Raw genomic sequence first — 17796 nt, 5'->3', positions numbered from 1 at the left:
GGTTAGTTTGGTTGTACTCTATTGGTTGTGCATTTCTGTCGGTACTTAAACGCCACACATTTAATAACATTGAGATCACGTGGTGTATATACGAAAGTACACCGAGCATTGCCATTTTCCCAATTTTTTTCGTCAGCGCCACTAGCTTTTCTGTTGCATATCCTCTGGAAATATTCATTAGTATACAAAATTAATAATATTTTTTAAATTGCCTTTCACGCGTAAGCAGTACGTTTCTCACGGCTTTTTTTTTTTAATACTGAAAACATTTTTCGAGGGTACACAAACGCTACACGACGAACAGTGACGTCACATGACACATATACACGGAAGTACGGCGCTTGTTGTTTTGCTAGTGTTGTTAGCCTAGCCTTTTCCGACACATAAATGCCCTGAGAGTATAAATAAGTGCACTAAATAAATGGTCAGGTAGGCAGTTTATCTGTTGAATTATATAATTTTTGGTTTCTTTAAATGCCACTTTTACGGTGCTTTTGTTTATTTTTTTAAACACGATTAGCGTTAAGTGCTTAGTTTTCGGTTGTCACTTAGGTTTCAAGAAAAACATTCTCAATTCAATGTGTGGGTGTATTACCTGTTGAATTTTTTAACGATCGACATGAAAGGGTGACATGCTGAAATATGTGACATGGGATCATGTGTTGCTGCTGCTGCTCCAGTCATGTGAGAGTCAGAAGGGAATGCGAATGCTCATGAAGTGTGTTAAATTATTGAACTGATGTGCGTTTCCATGCAAGATTTTTAAATTTGCTATTAGTCTCATGACATATTAAACTGTTCATACGTAAGTGGAGTGCGATGGGAGGAGTTCTATGTGTATGTTATGGACAATTCTGTCGAACCACATACCTAAACACACCGACGACGTGACCATATAACACCCCTACATTTATATGAGCAAATACCTGTCATAAGGGGCTTGCTTTAACGTTTTGATGTAGGATGACCCAGAAGCTTTGCCTGGAGGGTCAGGTGTACTCTGTGCCTCTCATCCAGCCAGACCTGAGGAGAGAAGAGGCTGTTCTTCAGATAGCAGATGCATTGTTCTTCCTGGAAACCATCTCCACAGATATTTTCAGGAGGTAACCTCCACACAAATTTGACATTGAATTAAAGGGATCAACATTTTTTAATCTGTTTTTGCCTTGCGTTTTATTTTCAGGGTGTCCGAGAGTGTGGAAAAAAATCGCTGCCACCTGCAGAGTGTCACCGACAGGATTCGACTGGTTCAGGCTCGTGTTGACAGGATCAAAGGCAGTAAAAAAGCCACCAAGGTAAGTTAAACAAACCCATAAAATAAAATAAATACCTTTTACCCACCTTTATAGATGCTTGAATTGTTTTTCTGTAATATTTCAGGCTGATGCATAACGAGCCACAGAGTGATTATATACTCTTGCAAATTGTAGCATAGTCACTGAATGCCTCCTGTGTATCACTAGGTTTTCTCTAGTGCCAAATACCCGGCCCCAGACCGACTCCAAGACTATTTGTCTATCTTCAACGGAGCCACGGACCCCTCGACACAAGCCCGTCAGCAACAAAGGATACATAATAAGCTTCGGCCCTTTGATGAGAAGACATTACAGGTGAGCTTGTAGGGTTCACTGCAGATAAACCCAAATTTGTCTGGAAACAATTATTTTCTCAAATGTTCAGTTAATTTATCAAAGCAGAAATCAAAAAGCAAATTGACAACTATAATTCGGCATCATAACGATTGAAAAAAATTTGGCATTGACCCAGCTGTAGAAAGTGACTCACTGGCATAAGAGAACCGCCCCTCAAAACAAGCTATATCAGCTACTTGCTAAAGAGAAGAATTTTACTACCAGTATCATTCAACTTGTGTAAAGACATCTGGAAATTGTTTTGACTCGTCAGCCAAAATGCACAGTATCTTTCCGTAAAGAAAAACAATATTTCCCCAGGTAGCACTGCTTTTTTTTGCAATAAAATTTTTCTTTCCGAGTGTCTTGTCTTGAGACAAATGAAATACTCCCTGCAATTTCCTTTGGTGGCCAAATGCATTATTCAGTTTCCTACATGGGAATACATCTGATTCAGTCCTGCCTGCACTAACATGACCCACAATTTGTTAGAGCAGTGAATCCTAATGATTCGTATGTTTTAAGGACCAAACTCTGATGCAAATAGCAACAAACTTATGCAAGCGGGTTTGATGAATTACAGATCGACCGATATGTGTTTTTCAAGACCAATACAAATACTGATTATTAACGATACACGAGAATATCGGTTACCGATAATTATCGGCCGATAATGGCAATTATGACATCACACAGATAATACAAATATTTAAAAAATCAACCGATAATGCAATCCGATAATTATATACTTGATTTAGCCTACAAATGTGCGCAACCAAGCAGTTTCCTCCACTTCTCCACCGCCGCCTGCTCAACCCCTCCCCTCTCTGAAGCCCCTGTGGGAGGAGGGGTTGAGGAGTACGGCGTCATTGAGGAGGCGGTGTTATCAGTGTTGAGGTGCTCTCACTAGCATGCGTTGATTTTCCCGTGTGTGAAATGAAATAAACGATGCTCTCGCCATCTACAAAACATTCACTGCAGAAGTTCCACAAAGCGTAAAGAAAGCGTCCTTGTGGAACACCACTAACCCAGCAGCCATTTAAAACTGCATCACAAAGATTTTTGGAACGAATACGAGGCTGCTGCTAGCGCGAATGCTAAAGCTATTGTAAACACAAATAAACTATAAAGGAAGCTACAGGGCTTGTGATGATACAGAGACGCTGCGGTCCTCCCGGAGTCGGGTTGTTTGGGAATAAAGCCCAAAGCGGGTGGTAAACTCCCTTCTATGGCTAAACACCTCACGAGACCGATAGTCGACAAGTAGCTGTCTTCCGACGGAGCCCGTCGGTCCGGCAGGCAACCGCCTCGCCCTAGGCGGGCAGAGCAGAGCCATGCACCGAACACGCCGCAGCGAGCCGGCCGGGGCGGGCGGATATCCGGTACGGTACGAACTTAGCTGCCGCCGCCACTCCAGTTCAAGACAGAGGCCTGGCGCGGGTGCCAATTTGTGCAGCCGGACAGACTGAAGGGCACAGGCGGGAGGAAATTCCCGAAATGACCCGATAGCCAAACCCCTGGATGAAAAAATAATGCAGTTTATACGACCACGATTCTTCGTGAAAAACATGCCGATCACATCAGTTTTACCACGGACATTTGAACAAGTGATGTCAAGTAAGCATGTTTATCATGACGGCACAGTGGTTAGTTGATAATTGTAACATGCACCAAACCACACAAAGTCATCCAGTCAGTAATGCATTCAGTACGCTTTAAATTTATGACGTCTTAATCAGATCATTCTTCTTAAATCTAGTCAAATAATTTTCCCCATCTTGTTTGAGTGTTTAATGATTATATTTAACAGATGAATGCGCCAGATTATTCCACTTAATTGAACTAAATATTGCCATTTGTTCTTATTAAGCATCTTAAAAAAAAAATTTTTTTAAGGGTAATTTTTCCACTTAAATCAAGAAAAAATTGCTTTCAAATAATGTTTTCAACCATACATATTCTTGAATAAAGAACATTTCTGACAAGTTTTTTTTTTTTTTTTTTTTTTTTTTAGGATTATGTATAATTATTGCTTAAAATAAAGCTGTGAAGCTTATTTTCAGCTGGCTATTTTTCTTCAAGAAATCTGAGTGAAATATACTTGAAGTGCTGGCAGTTAATTTCACTTATTTCCAATAGATTAACACTGAAAACAAGGGAATTTAACTAGTTTTAAGGAGTTGTGTTTTTGCTGTGTAGTAATGTTATACGATAGGAATGGCTTACTTTTAAAGCCATTTTTGTGCAACTTAGGTATTTACTCTGTAAGTAATTGTTGCCAAAAGTTTACCATTACACAATGTCAGACAATCTGTCTTTATTTAGATGTTGGAATTTACTACTTGTTCACATTTGATGTTGAAAAAAAGAGCAATAATATTTTTGCACAGTAATATTTTCTCTTGTGTATACTTTAAAATTTTACATAAATCTTTTAATAGAATTATTGGCTTGACATTATCGGTTATCGGTTGGAATGAGGAGGAAATTATCGGTTATCGGTATCGGCTGAAAAATGCATTATCGTGCATCACTACTGATTATTAGTAGTTATAGGGGCAGATAACCAATTTTTGGAGCCAATATTCATTTGCAGTAAATGTAAAAATTGGTGTTAAACAAAATTGAATAAGGATATACAAGGCAATAGTGTGATGCGCTTTGAGGGCCTTAAAAAGGTGGAAAGATGCAATACAAGTGTAACTCCATTACCATAACCATTTAAACAATCAGAAGACTGGTTGAATACTAGTGTAGGAGAAGACAGGCAGAAGAGAGAGGCCCGGCTGCACCTGAGCCGAAATAACCCCGTTTTAAATTTATTTTTTCATATCGGCTGGTCAGATTAAATAGAAGGCCGATACAATATACGTCAAATTTCTAAATATCGGCGCTGATAATCGGCCCGGCTGATAATCCGTCTACTTCTACGATGGATATGACATTTTGCAAAAAGCTTGTCACCTCAACTTCTTTTGATTTTTTTTTTTTTTGCTGACAGGAGAAGCTGGTGTATTTCCCTGTTTGCATAGGCAAAAAGAAGAAGTTGGAGGATGAGACGGAAGAAGGGCTGGGCAGCCTGCCCCGCAACATCTCCTCCGTCAGCTCGTTGTTGCTCTTTAACACCACTGAAAACCTGTGAGTCCACATGACAATCAACAGAAAATTAAGATATCTGAAAAATCTACTTAAGTACTATTCTTTTAAGTACTGTATTTGTAATTTTATACTTCCCACTACTGCACCATATAGAATTTCAAAGATAATATTAAAGGGATATAATTTAACCATTTGCATCTCAGTGGAACGAATCCTGTTTAAAAAATTGAAAAGACAAAATTGTTTCCAATGTGTAATGGTTAAGAAACGTAAATAAAAGCCAATATTTCCCAGAAGTATGCAAAAGAAGCCGCTGTTAGAAATTTTTTAATTAAATTTAAATTTTAAATTTTATTTTATCCCAGATTGTCCTGCCTCCTCGTTGTGCACTGGGTACCAACTGTAGTATAATTGGCTATTGGAGAGCTTTAATGGACTGAGAAAGTGAAGCAAAGTTTGTCTGAGTCTCAGACAGAGAAAGGTGAAAGACTGTGAGAGATTGCAGATACATGAACTAAAAACTGTGTGCGCACTTTCTTAGCTACTAATGTTTTCGAGTGTATCATCGTTGACGTGCTGTACGATTGTACTGACCTCACGTTCATCACATAATCACTGCGTAAGTAAGCGGTGCTATTTTTTGGGTTTAAACATTTTCTCCATTATCAGAGTTCTAAGAAATGTGCAATTTGCATATATATATACTTTGTGAAACCATACTTCACATGAAGATAATTCATTCTAGATCTTATCCATTACTTTAAATCCCCTCACGCCATTGTGTTTTAAAGCTACAAGAAATACGTGTTTCTCGATCCTCTGGCGGGAGCTGTGACCAAGACGCACACGACCATCACGACTGAAAAAGAGGATAAGCCTTTTGACGCGCCGCTGTCTATCACTAAGAGAGAGCAGCTCGAGAGACAGGTATGTTACAAAACAAAAACGTTTTCAGATACTTTAACTCATTGGCTGCCATTTATGGTGATAGATAAATCAGAGTTGCTCTCAAATTGAACTATTTTTACACTGGCCATCAGTGTTGTTAATCTTACTGAAAAAAAGTAATTATAGTTACAAATTACTTCTCCCAAAATGTAATTGCGTTAGTAACTCAATTACATGAATGTAAGAGTAATCAGTTACTTGGCAAAGTAATTGGTGATAATTACTTTTTTTTTTTTCCCTCAAAAAAAAAAAAAAAACATTGGCCGCACTATATGAAGTTTTTTGTGAAGGTTTTTGGTACAATTGGCCCGAGCCCAATTCTTTACCCTAATTTACCTTTTACCCTGAATCAACTGTTAAAAGTTGTTAAAATTGCTCCCATTATTGCATTAGTTCCCTTCTCTCTACTTTCGACATCTGAAAGTTTTAAAACTGTTTCATCATTTAAAGATAGATTCAAGTCAAGATTTTGCCGATTTAGAAGTATTTTAGATAAAAAGTTACTTAGGGTTAGGGTTAGGTTCTCTACAACAGAGCCGTCCTAAAAAGTCTACTGCTTTAAGATGGCGGCTGTCTAGTAACACATTTAGTGCAATGTCTGTCATTTTGCATCTAGTTATATCTATATACAGTACATGTGTTATCTACCATGTCTACCATATCTACCATAACATGCGGGCGTAGTTTGTAGGCTATCAGCCACAACATGTATTATTGGAGCTACCTAGCATCGCGTTTGCTCGGCGTCACAACTTTCTTGCCTCCACTCCTGCTCTGCTCTGTCGTCTCGGTGAGTCCGTCTCCCTCTGACTTTTCGACCAATATAGTAACGCATAGTAACGCATGCCTTTCCGTCCTCAGTAACGGTAACGGCGTTGCCAAGATGAGAAAAGTAATTAATTAGATTACCCACTACTGAAAAAAATAACGCCGTTAGTAACGCCGTTATATTGTAACGCCGTTATTAACAACACTGCTGGCCATACATTAACTTTGGAATATTACCACTTAAAATGCTGGGGGGAAAAAAGGTTGAAAAACCTCCCTTACAAAGGCTGCAACTAATGATTATTTTTATTATCGATTATTCTGACGAATAATTGAACGATGAATGGGATAAATGTCAGTTCTTTTAATGACCTTCACAATTTCATTCAAAGTTGTTTTAGGCATGTTGTAGGTAGCAATGAAGACAAATTGGAGGAATATTTCCTTCAAAAATAATATTTTATTACAGCTTCCTGACTTAACCGTAGTCTACAACTGTATTGTTTTGAGTACATAAAACTTTAACACATTTTTTATAAAGGTTCTGAGTATAAAACATAAGAATTTCTGAGTAAACAAATCAGACCTGTTAAAAGTCCTGTTCATTCAATTAAAAAAATGTGCTGCTGATTGACAATTTTTATCATGTGGGCAAAGCGCTGATATAAATTGTGTCAATGACTCATTTATTTCCTTTAAAAAAACTTAACAAAATCAAATAAGGAGGAGGCACACTGTAATGAATAAGTTTTATCATAAATACAATCCAAATCCGAGCTCAAAGTACTCGCTCTTGTATGACAATTTACAGTTTTGAATGCAAGCTTGCCTTGGAGACTCTAAGCGACATGTCCAATGTCCGCCCGGGGGCCAAATGCGGCCCGTGGTCAAATTTCATCCGGCCCCCAGCCTCTGTCATAAAATCAATAATGTCTGGCCCGCACACAGACTTAATAAATTAGTCAGCAGTACTGCTACCAGCATATGAAGTAGTTTACACACTAAATGCTGCTCCTCATTTACCCACTAAAAGGCAGCAGCACTCTAAGCAACATTAACATACCCCGTGTGACCCTACCCTCCCAATTTTCTAAAATGGCGACAATCAACAACAACAAAAAGTTGACCGCGACGGCCGACGCTTCAAGGATAGGTGGAAATTGGACTATTTCTTCACTAAAATACGCAACAACTGTGCCTCATTTGCAAAGAGACCATCGCTGTTTTTAAAGAGTTCAATGTGAGGCGATATTACCAAACAAGACACGCTGACATGTACAACAAGATTACAGGGAAGATAGGTAGTGACAAATTGAAGCAACTTGAAGGTAGTTTAATTTTACAGCAGCAGTATTTCACAAGAGCCCGAGAGTCGAAAGAAAACGCCACAAAGGCTAATTGCGAGATTGTTGAAAGTATTAATTAAAAAAAAATAATTAAGCAAATGTGACACACAGAGTGGCTTGCTAAAATTTGCTTATATTGTTCTACGTAAAGGAAGTCAGCCAAGGTCGGCCCCCCACATTTTTACCACACCAAATCTGGCCCCCATTGCAAAAGGTTTGGACACCTCTGCTCTAAACTAGTGTATGAATGGGTTTTAATGTGTGGTAATAAAAAGAAATTAGGCTCGAGCGTTTACGTCACAGCACCACGGGATCATGCGAGATTTGCGACAACGCAGCCATTTCGGAAGCACGTCTGCATCACGGGACATTTAAACTTAACGGCAAATACAGTTCAACTACGAGTGCCAAAGATGGAAAAAAGTAAGGAAAACCAGTTCGATACAGAGACAAACTTGTTACCACAGCGAAGGACAGATATGTGAGCAATTTTAAGGATGTGAACAATGTTGACCCTTACGAGCAAGCTGAACACAAATGGAATAAAGATGTCGACAAGCTTCCACCACTATGTGAAATGGACATCATGCTGTATTTAGTGTTTGGTGTAAGTTACTACACTCTTCAGCAATTCCGAAACTACAAATCGCTACAAAACTACGAACAGTTTTGCTGCGGATGGGTGCAGGATCTGCACATTATGACCATAGCAAACGGCAACACCATCTTTCTAGCAAAGGTAGGCAATGTGTTATTACATTAGTCTGTGACCACGGATGTACAATTTTTTTGTTGCAGAAAATGTAACCTGTGTACAAATTCTTTGCCACTCTTTCACGTCAAAATATTACAGCTTTTTCATTTAGCAACGACAGGAATTATGTCTTATGAAGACAATGCACATGTATGCATGCTAGTTGTTTAGCTGTAGCTATAGCTAACAACAGGCCGACTTAGGGCATAAAGTTACCGAAATTTGCGTAAACAAACGAAATTAACTTACCGGAGTGGAAGTGCATAGAGCAAACTCTGTGTGTAACTGGAGAATCAAACGTTATGCCCTTCCTTCTGATCGAGGCCACCCATGCCATTCTTCGACGTTTGGTAAGTTCATATATGACCTTTCCCTCGCCTTTTCTCCATGTAGGGATCCGGAAGAAACTCAACGGTTTTCCGTCGAGCTGTACATTCTCCTTTCTATTCGATCAGTTGTTGCAATTCTTTACCACACAATAATTTCCAACCATTTTTAAAGAGCGACCTGTGTTGAAATGCCTCACTGTTTATGTTTACCACTTCCATAATGGCGATAGCGGCGGAAACCTCGCGAGTGCCACGTCATACGCTCGAGCCTAATAGCTAACAACAGGCTGACTTAGGGCATAAAGTTACCGAAATTTGCGTAAACAAATGAAATTAACTTACTGGAGTGGAAGTGCATAGAGCGAACTCTGTGTGTAACTGGAGAAGCAAACGTTATGCCCTTCCTTCTGATCGAGGCCACCCATGCCATTCTTCGACGTTTGGTAAGTTCAGATATGACCTTTCCCTCGCCTTTTCTCCATGTAGGGATCCGGAAGAAACTCAGTGGTGTTCCGTCGAGCTGTATTTTCTCCTTTCTATTCGATCGGTTGTTGCAATTCTTTACCGCACAATAATTTCCAACCATTTTCAAAGAGCGTCCTGTGTTGAAATGCCTCACTGTTTATGTTTCCCGCTTCCAAAATGGCAATAGCGGCGGAAACCTCGCGAGTGCCACGTCATACGCTTGAGCCTAATTAAACACGTTTACTATCCAAGAATAATTCAAGTGCTAATATGCTTCTCCAAAACACAATCCAGACAGACACTTAAGACACTATTTAGCATAATCACTAACTAGCTTAACACTGCGTGCTAAGTAGTAACGTCTCATCAACAAAGAATACAAACAATACAATTCGCTTCATTTACTCACCTCTGACGGAGGCACACTGGATCTAAAAACACAAAACACAATCTAACTGACAATCTAGCCTCGCATTACACACAAAGAAAGACCCAAACGGGACTGCTCAAAGCTGCCTGCAAAAATTGATTATCTATTTGGTTGCAACTAATTTATTAATCAATTAGTTGTTGCAGCCTTACTTCCTACTGTTCTAACAACTTTAATGTTATTAAAAGAATTAACTCGTTGGCTGCCACTAACGGTAATAGACGTCCAATCCATTTTGACTGGGAGGGGCTGGCAGTGATTGAATGCTGCCAGCACCTCCAGGTTAAAATGGGTCAGACGTCTATCGCTGTGAATGTTCCAGTTTCGAGCAAAAAAAACATCATACAATAAATTAGTCACTGTCATCATGCAGTTCAGTCCAGCCGTGATAGTTTTGTAAATCTGTGTTGAAGATCATCAGGCACTCATGTTTCAACAGACTGCAGAGAACTACTTCTATGTACCAGACTTGGGTCAGGTGCCCGAGATTGACGTGCCGTCGTACCTGCCTGACCTGCCGGGCATTGCCGATGACCTGTCCTACAGCGCAGACCTGGGGCCTGGCTTTGCTCCGTCCGGTCCAACACATAGCATTCCCGAGCTTCCGGCCTTCTCGGAGGAGAGCGGCGGTATTGAAGCATAGATGCTTTTAAAAAATCTGAAAATGGAACCTCTTAACTCGTTTTCATTAAGCAAAAGAATATTTTGTTGGCACATCTGTCATGAGGAAACCCACAAAAAAAGCATTGTCTGTTTCAGGTGGTGAGATGCATCCTATTGATCTTCCTCCTCCCCCACCCCCTCCACCGCCGCCCCCACCACCACCGCCTCCTGCACATGGCATTCCTGCAGGACCACCTCCTCCTCCACCCCCTCCGCCGCCGCCACCTGCGGAAGCCACAACAGACGGTGTCCAAGGTCCTAGCTCAGGTTTGCCAATCATTAAAGATCGGGTGTAACCGTGAGCATGGATGTTTTGTTTTTTTTAATATACACTGCTGGCCAAAATTATTGGCACCCCTGCAATTCTGTCAGGTAATGCTCAATTTCTCCCAGAAAATGATTTCAGTTATAAATGCTTTGGTAGTAATATCGTCATTTATTTTGCTTGCAATGACAAAACACAAAAGAGAACGGGGAAAAAACATTAAATCATTATCATTTTACACAATACTCCAAAAATGGGCTGGACAAAAGTATTGGCACCTGTTGAAAAATCATGTGATGCCTCTCTAATTTGTGTAATTAACAGCACCTGTTACTTACCTGTGGCACATAACAGGTGGTGGCAGTAACTAAATCACACTCGCAGCCAGTTAAAATGGATTCAAGTTTACTCAACCTGTCCTGTGTCCTTGTGTGTGCCACATTGAGCATGGAGAAAAGAAAGAAGACCAAAGAACTGTCTGAGGACTTGAGAAGCAAAATTGTGAGGAAGCATGTGCATTTTCAAGGCTACAAGTTCATCTCCAAGACCTGAATGTTCCTGTATCTACCATGTGCAATGTCATCAATAAGTGTAAAGGCCATGGCACTGTGGCTAACCTCCCTAGATGTGGACGGAAAAGAAAAATTGACGAGAGATTTCAACGAAAGATTGTGCGAATGGTAGATAAAGAACCTCGACTAACATCCAAACAAGTTCAAGCTTTCCTGCAGTCCGAGGGTACAACCGTGTCAACCCGTACTCTCTGTCGGCGTCTGAATGAAAAGGGACTCTATGGTAGGACACCCAGGAAGACCCCACTTCTGACCCAGAGACATGAAAAAGCCAGGTTGGAGTTTGCCAAAACTTACCTGAGAAAGGCAAAAACGTTTTGGAAGAGTGTTCTCTGGTCAGCTGAGACAAAAGTAGAGCTTTTTGGGAAAAGGCATGAACATAGAGCGGGGGTGTCCAAACTTTTTGCAAAGGGGGCCAGATTTGGTGTGGTAAAAATGTGGGGGGCCGACCTTGGCTGACGTCTTTTATGTAGAACAATATATTTAAGCAAATTTTAGCAAGCCATTCTGTGCATCACATTTGCTTTATTTTTATTTTTTTTTTATTAATAATCACAACAATCTCGCAGCTAGCCTTTGTGGCATTCTCTTTCGATTCTGGCTTTTGCGAAATACTGCTGCTGTGAAATTAAACTAGCTTCAAGTTGCTTCAATTTCTCGCTACTTATCTTGCCTGTAATCTTGTCGTACATGTCAGCGTGTCTTGTTTAGTAATATTGCCTCACATTGAACTCTTTAAAAACAGTGACTGTCTCTTTGCAAATAAGGCAGTTGCGTGTTTTAGTGAAGAAATAAGTCCAATTTCCACCTATCCTTGAAGCGCCAGCCGTTGCAGTCAACTTTTTTTTATTGATTGTCGCCATTTTAGAAAATGGAGTAAAGGGTCACATGGGGTAATGTTGCTTAGAGTGCTGCTGCCTTTTCGTGGGTAAATGAGGAGCAGCATTTAGTGTGTAAGATACTTCATATGCTGGTAGCAGTACTGCTGACCGATGTATTAAGTCTGTGTGTGGGCCAGACGTTATTGATTTTATGACAGAGGCTGGGGGCCGGATGAAATTTGACCATGGGCCGCGTTTGGCCCCCGGGCCGGACTTTGGACATGTCTGACAGAGTTTACAGGGAAAAAAACTAGGCCTTCAAACGAAAGCACACAGTCCCCACAGTCAAACATGGCGGAGGTTCTTGATGTTTTGGGGTTGCTTGCTGCCTGTGGCACTGGACTGCTTGACTGTGTGCGCATGGCATTATAAAGTCTGAAGACTACCAACAAATTTTTCAGCATAATGTAGGGCCCAGTGTGATAAAGCTGGGTCTCCCTCAGAGGTCATGGGTCTTCCAGCAGGACAATGACCCAAAACACACTTCAAAAAGCACTAAAAAATGGTTTGCGAGAAAGCACTAGAGGCTTCTAAAGTGGCCAGCAATGAGTCCAGAACTGAATCCCATAGAAGACCTATGAAGAGATCTGAAAATGGCCGTTTGGAGAAGGCATCCTTCAAATCTGAGAGACGTGGAGCAGTTGGTCTAAAATTCCATCAGAGCATTGTAAGAAACTCATTGACGGATACCAGAAGCGGTTGTTTGCTGTTATTTTGTCTAAAGGTTGTGCCACCAAGTAGTAGGCTAAGGGTGCCAAATTGCCAATACATTTGTGTGGCCCATTTTTGTGTTTTTGTGTCAAATAATAGTGATTTAATTTTTTTTCTTTCTCTTTTGTGTTTTTCATTGCAATCAAAATAAATGAAGGTATTACTACCAAAGCATTTGTAATTGCCATCATTTTCTGGGAGAACTTGAGCATTATCTGACAGAATTGCAGGGGTGCCAATACTTTTGGTCAGCACTGTTTTGTTTTGTTTTTTGTGCGTTTGTTCAAAGTGCAACCAGGTGCACTACTTACACTAAAAAACATGCCTTTTAATAGAAGTTAATTTACAAAAGCAGTCAATCCTTCCAGTTAAGCAATGTGATTGCTATATTTAGTCACTTTTCCAAACCTTCAAGCAGTCATTTGACACCACCACCCCTCCAAAAAGGAACTACCAACTCTACCCCATTAGCGACCATTGACGGTGATCAATGTACAAGAATTAGCCATTTTCACTCGACCACATACCTTTGGCCTATCGCAATATTCAAAACAACGACTCATATCAACAACCTTCCTACTGTTCTAACGCAATGACTGCCATTGACGGCGCTAGAGGCACAATACTTTTCGACTATCAAGTGGAAGTGCTTATGTTCATTATCTGCCAAGAAAGTATTATTACTTTGGAAGTTTTCTGGTGACAGGAGAAATAAAGCATCGCCATATTTCTGACTTCTGTGATCTCAGAACATTTCCCTTCCAAGTTTGGATTAAATTGGCTAATACGTTAGCAAGTTATAGCAAAATTCCTTCCGTGGCCTCTTTTGCCTTTAACCTCATGATAGCAAATTTTAATCACCTCTTCATGTTACATACATATCCTGCAAGTTTGATCATCTCTTTGTTCTTGAGTTACCTTGAACACGAAGACATACGGAGCTGGGTACATAATCTGCGCTCTATGTCTCATATGTAATACTGTCAAAAATGGTTTCAAGTCAGAAATTTTATTATTCCCAAAATAGTTAGGGTTTTTTTGTTAAGCATCATGAGATTTAATTTAACATTACAAAAACAAACCTCACCAAGTCACCATCCTTCTCCAACCCGATAGGCCAAGTGGTCGGGGCTCCCTGCGAGGTGGTCCAGCCCTCAGACGGCCGCGCCAGCCTCTTGGAGTCCATCCGCAACGCCGGCGGCATCGGCAAAGCCAAGTTGCGCAACGTCAAAGAGCGCAAGATGGAGAAGAAGAAACAGAAGGAGCAGGAACAAGGTGCGACGTGATATCAAACGCTATTCTACTGTCACCGATTAGCAATTAGGAGCTGAATGTGAATCACCCACAATAAATTGCTATTGTCGTCTCTGAGCAGTTGTAGCAGCATCCAGCGGTGGCGACTTTATGTCTGATCTCTTCAACAAGCTTGCCATGCGAAGGAAAGGTACGCTCAAGTACACATGTGTTGTGGATGTAAATGACCCATCCTCTTTTTTTTTTTTTTTTTTAGGTATTTCTGGCAAAGGTCCGACCGGTTCGGATTCAACTGAGCCCCTTGCCGGTACTGGAGGAGCGTTTGCAAGAATGTCCGACGTCATCCCGCCACTTCCCACACCGCAGACGACGACAGACGATGCAGATTGGGAAGTCTGAAGGGCTGATAGTTTCAATTTAATGCACTGAAAATTAGGGTTGGAACAGTTGTGGAATGTATCCAGTAAATGTTTTAACATGGGAAGTTAACTAGAAAGTTAAAAATGTAAGAGTATTATTCAAGCATAAAAATTGAGTTTTGATTTGTCATAAGCAAAAACAATACAAAAGGATGACAGTTTAACACTGATTTGTAAGAACCTCAGAGCTATTCATTTTTAAATATTTTATTGAACATTCAATGTTTTCGATGAAGAACAAAAAACATTAAAGCAGGAATAGCAGCGATATTAAATGTACTTCCATGAAATCCATCAGGACCTTCACCCCACTGAATTTAACCCTGGAGAACACTTTTTTTTAATTTACAGTCTTTACTATGCGCCAAAATTGGGTTTTCAAAGGTTAAATTCAATAACTCGAAAAAAAATTGATGTGTTAATGCCATGAAAGGTTTCCAAAAAATTCCAAGAATTTGATTTCTGTTCTGAATTCTGTTGATATATATTATAAATGAATGAAGCATTTGATATGTCTTTATGACTAGATTGTACCAAACCGGAAGTATTACTTAGAATTTGATTGTAAAATGCTGTATGTAATGTAAAAAGTTCATGAATTTCACCAGGAGTTACAATGCTTGTTCAAGACGCATTTTTCTTGCATGTTTTTCTCTTCAATAAACCAATGTTTGCATTACATAACGATGCGTGTAAATATTTAATGTGGCAAATGAAAGCCATGCAGCATTGTAGCTGCTTGAATAATTCAGCTGGACACGCAGCATTTAGAAACGTTCCAACAATGTTGCAGACTCAGTGGATGCGAAAACTACACACCCCATTCAGAAACTAGCTTGTGGTATCAGAAAATGAGACCAAGATAAATAATTGAAAAACTTTTTCCACCACTAATGTGACCTATAACCTGTGCAACTCAATTGGAAAACACGTTAAAGCTTTTAGAGTGGTGGAAGTAAAAATAGAGAACTGACATAACAGGATTGAATAAGTGTGTCCCCATTGATGACCACAGGCAATGTTTTACTGCCAATGACGTCGATAGTCTTCTGATCCCATTTGGGAGGGTGGCAGCGATCAATCGACAGCAGTCAATGGCAGCCAATTATCGTCACTTGCAAAAAATTAGCACCACAGTGACATTATCAACTCAACATTGAAAGCGCTGCTGGAATTTCTGGCTGTGAAAAACACGCAACACTTTAAAAATGACAGCACATTGGATCCGTTAGGGGTTAACCCCCTAGTTTTTGCTTCTTCTCCACAAAGAACTGAAAAAGAAGAACAGTGGACAATGAGTGAGGTCATTGTAATCAAATCAGTGCTCCCCAATAATCAACTAAAATGTTGTATATTTTGTAAAAACTATGTAAACATAAAAGTGATGGCTTGTAACTATAAAACCTTAAAGGGAACCATGGATAGAAAGACTAGTAGTTCTTAAAAGAGAAACATTATTATGAGTTAAAATAATTTGAAATTAAAATCCCTATTGATGTTTTCGTTTTTATACAATTTGTTAAATTAGTTTAACTAGTAAATCGCCATTTTTGTTGACATGGCAGGGCGGTGACGTCACATGGTTATGCTGCCGGGCTTCCAGATTATGATTCAAGCGGCATATATGTCATTTGTTCAGCCCTTTCAATTTGAACCCGAGAGGAACATTAATGAGCATGACAGCACTGTCGATATTTCATAAAACAAGCAGCAAAAGCAAAATGAACAGAAAAGACAGGATGAGACGAGAGGAGGAAAAAGAAAAAACGGTCTTCTGCCAAAATGTCCTACAAGAGACGAATTTGGTTTAGATGCATGCAGACAGAACATACTAAAGATGCCCTAAGAAAATACTTAAATATAGTAATATCAAATAAGGGTGGTTTAAATCTGCTACTTGACTAATGTGGTCAACAGATTAACAATCTGCTTTAAAACTACCACAAGAAAACAATGCTTTAAGGTATGAGAGGGAAACACATGCAAAAAGTATTTTGAGGCCATGAAAAGGTAATAAAAGACGCAATAAAAACGCAAATAGTAAGTACTCGCCGCTTTTAACTGATGTGTGCATGTTTTGGACGTCTCGTCGCGTAGAAAGGAATTGCAGAACACCGGTAGTGTTCGTCTAGTGACAGTGACAAATAGAGCTGGGGATCTTTGGGCACCTAACGATTCGATTACGATTATGATTCAGAGGCTCCGATTCGATTATAAAACGATTATTGATGCACCCCCCCCTCCTTTTTTTTTTTTTTTTTTTTTTTTTTTTATGTTTTGTACATTAGTTCCAAAATTGTTCAAAAATCCTCTCAGGCTAAACCAAACTACTATTTCAGTATCAAGTTAACGTATAACAGTAAACAAATATACAAAAATAACAGTAAATAAAATACTCCAGTCCCCATTTTGTATCAGCAGCTTTAAACTACATTCAATTAATTTAATGTTGTGAATCAACTGTTACAGTTGTTAAAATTGCTCCCGTTATTCCATAATTTCCCTTCTGTCTACTTTTGTCAAAGTTTTAAAACTATTTCATCATTTAAAGATAGATTCAAGACAAGATTCTGCCGATTTAGAAGTATTTTAGATAAAAAGTTAATTAGGTTCGCTACAACAGAGCCTTCTAGAGAAGTCACTGCTTTAGTACTGGTTTAAGATGGCGGCTGTTTACTAACGCCGGAAAGTCTGTCATTTCGCATCTCTGTTGAATAATACATGTTCTAACACCGCCCTCGTCTGTTGTTTTGCATCTAGTTCTACATATATATGTTATCTACTGTAGCCGTATGTTTGTAGCAACTAGCAACTGTGCGTTGTTTGTAGTGGCTGTCGGCCGCAGTCAGGTATGATTGTTTTTTTTAATCTAGCGGCATGAGTTGAACATGATATTTACTCGCGGTTCGTTCCTCATTGCGTCCCAAAGACCGCGCTGACTGTGTTTTACTTCTGTTTTACCTGGTATAATTCAATAATCGGAATTTGGATGTTTGTGAATCGTTCTCGAATCTTCCACGGCCGAATAGCGAATAATCTAAGAATCGGAATTTTCGCACGTCTGTAGTGACAAACTACGTCATCACCCCGAACGTCCATTGCGTGCATAAAACGTGGTGCCCTCTGTAGGTTAAAACGTACTAAATATTGTAGATTTGTAAATCAATGGTAACATTTTATGTTTCTAATCACATATTTTAGTAAAACAGAACAATTGTGGCTTATCAGAGCCTACAAGTCTGAGGTTCCCTTTAAAGCTGC

The 17796-nt window shown here is 39.6% G+C and overlaps 2 protein-coding genes across 3 annotated transcripts in view; one reads left to right on the top strand and one right to left on the bottom strand.

The window, feature by feature from the left end:
* Window positions 1–109: 109 nt before the first annotated feature.
* On the top strand, window positions 110–15211 carry wash1 (WAS protein family homolog 1). The gene is made up of 11 exons (XM_057836613.1): window positions 110–429; window positions 963–1103; window positions 1184–1295; window positions 1464–1610; window positions 4633–4769; window positions 5522–5657; window positions 10210–10399; window positions 10530–10700; window positions 13979–14137; window positions 14238–14306; window positions 14373–15211. Exons 1-11 carry the CDS (start codon window positions 422–424, stop codon window positions 14513–14515), a joined length of 1413 nt encoding a protein of 470 aa, XP_057692596.1. The 5' UTR covers window positions 110–421; the 3' UTR covers window positions 14516–15211.
* ddx11 (DEAD/H (Asp-Glu-Ala-Asp/His) box helicase 11) overlaps window positions 14647–17796 on the bottom strand; it is a 32578-nt gene continuing 29428 nt past the window's right edge. For both annotated transcript variants that reach the window (XM_057836611.1, XM_057836610.1), the window contains exon 28: window positions 14647–15806. In XM_057836611.1, coding sequence (XP_057692594.1) covers window positions 15771–15806 — 36 coding nt within the window. In that variant the 3' untranslated portion in view covers window positions 14647–15770. The remainder of the gene's footprint in view (window positions 15807–17796) is intronic.

The sequence above is a fragment of the Corythoichthys intestinalis genome, chromosome 5 (assembly GCF_030265065.1).
Source record: "Corythoichthys intestinalis isolate RoL2023-P3 chromosome 5, ASM3026506v1, whole genome shotgun sequence".
Taxonomy (NCBI): Eukaryota; Metazoa; Chordata; class Actinopteri; order Syngnathiformes; family Syngnathidae; genus Corythoichthys; species Corythoichthys intestinalis.
The sequence above is the reverse complement of the archived record's forward strand: the minus strand, read 5'-3'. Positions and strand labels throughout refer to the sequence as shown.